Source organism: Danio rerio, chromosome 24 (assembly GCF_049306965.1).
Source record: "Danio rerio strain Tuebingen ecotype United States chromosome 24, GRCz12tu, whole genome shotgun sequence".
Lineage (NCBI taxonomy): Eukaryota > Metazoa > Chordata > Actinopteri > Cypriniformes > Danionidae > Danio > Danio rerio.
This window is the reverse complement of record NC_133199.1, coordinates 43,320,001-43,328,486: the sequence shown is the minus strand read 5'-3', so window position 1 is coordinate 43,328,486 and position 8,486 is coordinate 43,320,001. Positions and strand designations below refer to the sequence as shown.

The window sequence follows — 8,486 nt, the reverse complement described above, 5'->3', positions numbered from 1 at the left end:
TTATATTGCACTCAAACCAAGAAATACACATGAATAAAATACCACAGTAATCTATTGTAAGTGTTTTTGAACCATACCATAGTAAAGTACATCATTTAATCTGTTGTGGTGATTCTACAGTTGCTAATACAACAACTGTAAACACATTTTCCAATACTGTATAAGTTTTCTATAACTATATAATATTTTATAACAGTATTTATAGGATTTACTGTACTAAAATTGAAGTATACTACAGTATTTATTAGTTTATCTGTTCACTATAACTTGTGTGTGAAGTGTATACTGATGATCTGGAGGTGGGTGTCCATTTGTTTGGTAGTAATACATGCTTCAGTGAATTAAATGTATGTATATATTTGAATTACAACTATTTTATTAATAAAATGTACAAGTTTTCAGTGTTTTGAGGGATATTTGGTGACTATTTTAGAGGTTACTGTAGGTCAGACTATATAAATGATGTGTCTAATTTTCTTTTTTTTAATGCTACATGCAGATATAAACAGCTATTTTACAAGAAACGTGTTTTGTGAACACTTGAGATGTCTACTGGTGCTCTAGAACTCCAGTTTCAGACTGTTGAGGGATATTTTCCTAGCATTCACAATGGTATAGCCCGTTATAGGGGAGGGCGGTCAAATGTTTATTTATATAATACATTTTAGCTATTAATAATTAACATATGGATCAGAGAAAGCTATTTCTTACTATACTATTAAAGGGCTGACCCCCCATCCCTGCTGAAAAATCCAGCCTAAACCAGCCTAGGCTGGTTGGCTGGTTTTAGAGGGGTTTTGGCCACTTCCAGGCTGGTTTCCAGCCATTTCCAGCCGGGTCTTAGCTTTTCAGGCTGGGAGATGACCAGCTAAAACCAGCTTGACCAGCCTAGCCAAGCTGGGAGTCCAGCCAAAACCAGCTATATCCAGCTTAAACCAGGCTGGTCAAGCTGGTTTTAGCTGGATTTAGCTGGTCATTTTCCAGCCTGACCAGCTAAGACCAGACTGGAAATAGCTGGAAACCAGCCTGGAAATGGCCAAAACCCCTCTAAAACTAGCCTGGTCGACCAGCTAAAACCAGCCAACCAGCCTAGTCTGGTTTAAGCTGGATTTTTCAGCAGGGATACCTATTGTTTTGATGTCCTTTTGATGTGATCATGCTTTAATTAGGGGGTTCAATCCCCCACAAACACCCCTGTAATTCACACCCTGACTATAATCCTATGTTATAGCATTCATTAACCTAGTCTTGTATATTAGTTGTATGAAGTAAAAATACCACCATAAATTACAACAGTAGCCTATTTTTCATGTTGGGTTATTAATTATCCCCCAAAAACGTATATATTGAGATCTTTGGACTACAATCACGCAAACATCATAACCTGTTAATCATTAACCTGCTGTAGTGCACACATCATTCCGGATATGATGACATATCCCGCATTTCTGAAGGTCACACTAATGCACATTAAAAAGCCCATAATTACACTTATTTAAAGCTATATGCATTTAAGCATAACGCTCGTGCATGTATGAGGGCGCCTGGTGTCTGTCAGATGAAGTGCATCGCATCCTACACATATCGCATCTGTCGTTTCAATGTGACCTGAGTCCGCCATACCGTGTGTACAGGACTGCACGCCAGCGCTCAAGTGCACTTACTAGCACACACACACTCGGCAAGTGGATGAGGATTGTGTGTCACTGAACTAAAGTCACTCAGATCAGCAGCCGCCTCACATCACACAGGTAAAAACACCTTATTATGATCATCCTTACAGCAATGCGCGTGGAAACTGAACACCGACGGGCTTTTATTCACTGAGGGAAAGGAAATTGATTCTCATTGTAAAAGCGAAAGTATGTAACAATGTGATTGTCATTACGCCAAATGCATCGCTGATAGCACTTGTATTTAATGTAGCACAACTAATAAGTACTCACATTGAGTAATATATGAAATATGATGCGTTAGATGCGCTATTGTGTGCGTAATAATCATATATCATAAGTCATAGTTGTGAATTCGTCACGTACGCACAGTCACTATATGGCCTAGCTGCGCTGAATATGTATCACCACAGTGGGGAATATACATGTTATAATATATTATATTACACTGTTTTCATTCTTAAAGTGAAGCACATTCTGACGCACAGTTATGGTCATATGGGCATTTTCCCCTGAAATGCCCTTGCAGGGAGTTGTAAATCGTCCTTCAGATGTTTTTCGCATTATTTTGAAGCTCGAAACGCTAACAGAAGCGGGATCTTAAGCCGGTTTTCTGTTGATATGGGATGTCTTTTTTCATGAGAATGCAGTAATGTGGATGTGTGTGTCTCTTATAGGGAGCGTCATGGCAGAGGATATCAAGCAGAAGCTGGAGAACTACCGCACGGCGCCCTTCGATGCCCGCTTCCCGAACCAGAACCAGACGAGAAACTGCTGGCAGAATTACCTGGGTGAGTTCAGTAGAAATGAGCATTTATTTATCAATCACAATTATCGATCTTAAAGGGATAGTTCACCAAAAATATGAAAATTCTGTCATTATTTGCTGTCCGCTTACTCGCTTTAAACATCTGTTGAAAAGGAGATATTTTGAACAATGTTGTAAACCTGTAAGTACTGGCATCGTTTTTGGCTTTTTTCACTATGGAAGTCAATGGTTACTGGTTTGTATCTTTAATTAAAATATCTTCTTTAACAGAAGAAACTTTACCATACTACTACTTTACTATAGTATTGTTTTAAAATACTATAGTGTGTTTTCATGTGGTTATGAAAAACTACTTAAATATACTGAAATACATTGAAGTGTTAATAGTTCAGTATATTTTAGTAGTTTTACACAACCATACAAAAATATCTAGTAAATATTATATTTCAAGTACTGTAGTATGGTTTAAAACTCTAGTAAATACTATAGTTTAGGTACTTTACTATAGTATGCTTTAAAACACTCTAGTAAATATTATAATTCAGGTATTTTACTATAGTATGGTTTAAAACACTAGTAAATACTATAGTTTAAGTAATTTACTATAGTATGGTTTAAAACACTAGTAAATACTATAGTTTAAGTAATTTACTATAGTATGGTTTAAAAACACTGTAGTAAATATTGTAATTCAGGTACTTTACTATAGTATGGTTTAAAAACACTGGTAAATATTATAATTCAGGTATTTTACTGTAGTATGGTTTAAAACACTAGTAAATACTATAGTTTAGGTACTTAACTATAGTATGGTTTAAAAACACTGTAGTAAATATTATAATTCAGGTATTTTACTATAGTATGGTTTAAAACACTAGTAAATACTATAGTTTAGGTACTTAACTATAGTATGGTTTAAAAACACTGTAGTAAATATTATAATTCAGGTATTTTACTATAGTATGGTTTAAAACACTAGTAAATACTATAGTTTAGGTACTTAACTATAGTATGGTTTAAAAACACTGTAGTAAATATTGTAATTCAGGTACTTTACTATAGTATGGTTTAAAAACACTGTAGTAAATATTATAATTCAGCTATTTTACTATAGTATGGTTTAAAAACACTGTAGTAAATATTATAATTCAGCTATTTTACTATAGTATGGTTTAAAACACTAGTAAATACTATAGTTTAGGTACTTTACTATAGTATGGTTTAAAAACACTCTAGTAAATATTATAAGTCAGGTACTTTACTATAGTATGGTTTTAAAACACTAGTAAATACTATAGTTCAAGGACTTTACTATAGTATGGTTTAAAACACTATAGTATTTAAAGTAGTTAAGCTACAGTATTTATAACCGTTTATGAGTCTAATATAGTTAATACTACAGTATGTTGAGAGTATTTATTAACTAAGGGTTGTAAAAACTATTTATACACAGTATAATATTCTTTATTAAAGCAACTCATGTTTGCTATAAAATACTATAGTATTTCTTCATGTTGACATATAATATATGAGCAATATCACACGAGTAGCAGTGCGACATGGCTGTATATGCACTGGTGGTTGGCTCGAGGACACAGGCTGAGTGCCATAGTGTCCCACCAGTGCTGATATACAGCCATATCGCACCGCTACTCGTGTTATATTGCGTTTATACAACAGTTCAACTGCATAATCATGTATATAAAAAAATAAAATCAAACACAGAGTCTAAAAACCCTTTTGTAAGAGGAACTACTTTCTTCCGCCTTTCATTCACATCTGCAGCTGACGTCAGACCAGCAGAAACGGTTGCTCATTCACAAATGTCACTTTAGAGCTAGTGTTTGAATGATTCTCTAGCGTAATGTCTAAAGCGATGACAAAACAGCTGATTTTGCTCACATTTTAAGATAAGGCTGAACCGCATGAAATGCCATCAGTCTACTGAGTTTCCCAATATTTCTCTGTTGCAATCAGAAGATTACTATGGTATAAATACAGCACTACAACATACACAAGAGAGAGATGGACTGAGATTGTCACTTACCTGTTCTATAATGATTTGTTCAGCTGTAGTTTGAAATTACGCTAAGTTTTTCTCCTGTAAGGGCTTATTATGCAGTCTCTGTCGCCATCTTGTGGCAGAGCATCAACCGTCTTTGCTCAGTATGACCGGCTGATGGCCACTAAAATTGTTAATATTTAAAATAGGCACTTTGCTTATGAATAAACTGCATAGTTGCAATCTTAACAACTATTTCCGCCTCAGAAGTACATTATGTTGTCCAACAGCTGCAATATTTGCCAAACTATAGTGAGATTATTCCCGTAATGTCACTCTGTTTGGCGTAGTAATACAGAAGGGTGAAGAGACTGTAAGAGTATGCAGAATATCACACGGCTATCAGCAAATCAGATTGGAGAACCAGGCAGAACTGTTGTATAAATATACATATATACAGAATACATTATAGATCAGGATTGTTATTTGTGGTTAATTAATTAGTATACATCCGTGCGAAACAACTGCTGGACAATTCCAGGTGTGTCATTTTAAAAATTTATGAACTGATTCGGTTGCTCAAAAGTGAGTGTGACCACTTTATAATGTTATAAACCATTTTTTATTTCAACCTCCCTTGAAAATGATAATCATTCAAATAATACAAGTGAGCATTTTATCAAACGTAGCTTAAAACATTCACAAAAACATACAAATTACTAAAATTTGAAGTGTTCATGATACTAATAAAGCAAACGTTTCCACTCCAGGTTCAGAAAATAAGCTACAATTTATAAATGAGGCCAATTTTCCTTAATACTTAGTAATTAAAGTAAAATACTATTAATTCAGTAATATTAATGAATATTTAGAACCAATAAGTGTGAAATGGCGTCTGTTTATTGTTTAGACCCATCTTCAAGATGCATTAATGATATAATAATGATTTATTTTTGCCAGATTATCACCGATGCCAAAAAGCTCTGGATGCCAAAGGTGTGGATACAGCCCCATGTGACTGGTACAAGCGGGTCTACAAATCTCTCTGCCCTCTGTCCTGGGTAAACATCCCATCATCCACATTGTCATAATCACCTGATTGATGCAGGCTCTTAAAAATGAAAGCTCACCCAAAAATGAACATTCTGTCATCATTGATCACAAACATTTATGAGTTTCTTTCTTCTGCAGAGCACAAAAGAAGATAGTTTGAAGAATGCTGGAAACCTGTAACCATTGACTTCTATAGTATTTGTTTTTCCTATTATGGAAGTCAATAGGTTTCCAGCATTCTTCAAAATATCTTCTTTTGTGTTTAACTTAATGTAGAAAGGTTTAGAACCACTTGAGTGTGAGTAAATAGTGAGCAAATTTCAATTCTAGGATGAACCATAACTTTTAACATGTTTGTGTGACGCTCAGATCGAGAAATGGGACACCCAGAGGGAAGAAGGAAATTTCCCAGGGAAGATCTGAAGGTGAAAGCGCATCAGGGGAACCGAAACGCATCTGTCTGTGGACACGTCTCTCTCAAACTGAACGGGGCCTTATTAATGTTGGTTCATAAATGCACCTGTCAGTCTGGAGGACGAGGCCGATTGTTAACGTCATTCCTTATTTAAATGAAAGTGTTGCAGAATCTGCATTAAAATCTCAGGCACTGAAATGTTGATTCTGTCCTGATGGCTTTTTTATGGAGTCCGAAATTTGAACATTCATCTGCGTACCACAACAACAACAAAATACAAATATTCGTCACCAAACAACAGGCTGCTGAACTAATGCAAAAATATTGCACATCTGAGGTGGAGAAGCAGCCATGATACTGAGTAAATTATTTCTGACTATTAATATTTACTTATTAGATGAAGTATTTGAGACATTAGTCAGGATTTTGTCCTCAAACTGCTCCTGTGTGTAGCACTAGTTTCTTCCACATCTCCTCCTAAGCCTTCTGTTGTGTTTTTGTCATGACTACAATAACTCATTCAGTGTAGTGATACAGAGCTGTAATGCGCTCACAACCTGTCGGAACTACTTTAGCTGTGCGTATATCTGAAAATAACCTTATAGAGCGCTCATCAGCCAATCAGAATCAAGCATTCAACAGATCTAAAAATTGTAAATATATTTTAAATGACTAGTGATCAGACTAAAAACTTTGTTGCATTAAAAACGTCAAGTGGTTTAACAGATAATAGTAAAGCATAGGGGCTGGATTGTGATTTAATTTAACACATCATCAAATGATCAATGCGCTAGAATGACGCCTTAGAATGTTCATCAGCCAATCAATCAAGCTTTTAATATCCTTGTAGTATAAATAGCTAGTAAACTAGTGATCTAGGAGCTAAATAACACGTTACTTAATATGTAGTATGGCAATCTCTTACTGTTCAGCTGTTTAGTGACTTACCTGGACACTAACTCGGCCACTTTATTAGGTACATCTTACTTGGACCCTTTTTTGCCTTCAGAACTGCCTTAATCCTTTATAGCAGAGATTCAACAAGCTACTGGAAATATTCCTCAGAGATATTGACATGATAGCATCACACAGTTGCTGCAGATTTGTCGGCTGCACATCCATGATGCCAATCTCCTGTTCCACCACATCCCAAAGCTGCTCTATTGGATTGAAATCTGGTGACTGTGGAGGCCATTTGAGTACAGTGAACTCATCGTCATGTTCAAGAAACCAGTCTGAGATGATTCTGAATGACATGGTGCGTTATCCTGCTGGAAGTAGCCATCAGAAGATGGAGACACTGTGGTCATAAAGGGATGGACATGGTCAGCAGCAATACTCAGGTAGGCTGTGGCGTTGACACCATGCTCAATTAGTTTTAATGAGCCCAAAGTGTGCCAAGAAAATATCCAGAACTGTTGATACAAGGCAGGGTGGATCCATGCTTTCATGTTGTTGACGTCAAATTCTGACCAGACTATACGAATGTGGCAGCAGAAATGGAGACTCATCAGAGCAGGCAACGTTTCTCCAATCTTCTCTTGTGAATTGTAGCCTCAGTTTCCTGTTCTTAGCTGACAGGAGCGGCACCCGGTGTGGTCTTCTGCTGCTGTAGCCCATCCGCCTCAAGGTTGGACGTGTTGTGTGTTCAGAGATGCTCTTCTGCAGAGCTCGGTTGTAACGAGTGCTTATTTGAGTTACTGTTGCCTTTCTATCAGCTGGAACCAGTCTGGCCATTCTCCTCTGACATCAACAAGGCATTTGTGCCCACAGAACTGCCGCTCACTGGATATTCCCTCTTTTTCCTCATTCTCTGTAAACCCTAGAGATGGTTGTGCGTGAAAATCCCAGTAGATCAGCAGTTTCTGAACTACTCAGACCAGCACGACTGGCACCAACAATCATGCCACGTTCAATGTCACTTAAATCTCCTTTCTTCCTCATTCTGATGCTCAGTCTGAACGGCAGCAGATCGTCTTGACCATGTCTACATGCCTAAATGCATTGAGTTGCTGCCATGTGATTGGCTGATTAGATATTTGCAGTTAGACAGGTGTACCTAACAAAGTGGCCGGTGGGTGTATATATATATGATTCTATAAACATTTCAAAAGCGAGTTATGATCAACAACAGATTATGGTGCTGATAAAAACCAGCCTTCCAATGGGGAAAACAAATATAAATCCCTACTGACGGTCCAGTTAGCTGAAGGATTAGGATTAATCTGCATTAAAGTAAGTGTGTAGTTATGAATGTATGACAGAAAAGGCTCAATTGTGAATGATTTCTGCAACATTAGAAGCATCAAACTAATCTACAAACAATATTCTGCTCAAGTTAAAATAAAAAACAAAGCAGGGTCAAACAAACAATTAAGATATACGTGATATTTAATAATAATAATAATAATAAGTATAGTAGATTCAATATGAGGTAAACTGGCAGCATTTGCATAATATCTGTGCTTGTAGTGAGTGATCTGTGAAAAATAGTGTGTAAATCTGAATTATTGTAAATTTCGACACCATTATACAGCTGGAATATCTCAAATGTGGCTGTAGATATAAATTCAT

At 36.3% G+C, this 8,486-nt stretch overlaps 2 protein-coding genes across 7 annotated transcripts in view; one reads left to right on the top strand and one right to left on the bottom strand.

Annotated features, from left to right (window-relative positions):
• Positions 1 to 1,588: 1,588 nt before the first annotated feature.
• On the top strand, positions 1,589 to 6,116 carry cox6b1 (cytochrome c oxidase subunit 6B1). The gene is made up of 4 exons (NM_001002695.3): positions 1,589 to 1,751; positions 2,351 to 2,464; positions 5,405 to 5,505; positions 5,867 to 6,116. The coding sequence occupies exons 2-4, from the start codon at positions 2,359 to 2,361 to the stop codon at positions 5,918 to 5,920; spliced, it is 261 nt and encodes an 86-aa protein (NP_001002695.1). The 5' UTR covers positions 1,589 to 1,751; positions 2,351 to 2,358; the 3' UTR covers positions 5,921 to 6,116.
• Positions 6,117 to 8,288: 2,172 nt separating this feature from the next.
• The window catches only part of katnip (katanin interacting protein), a 66,267-nt gene continuing 66,069 nt past the window's right edge, over positions 8,289 to 8,486 (bottom strand). For 5 of the 6 annotated variants that reach the window (XM_009297662.5, XM_003201362.7, XM_068217264.2 and 2 more), the window contains one exon: positions 8,289 to 8,486. This exon is cut by the window's right edge and continues 365 nt beyond it. The gene's annotated coding sequence lies outside the window, so the exon portion shown is untranslated. The other variant, XR_012399560.1, reaches the window with a different exon arrangement.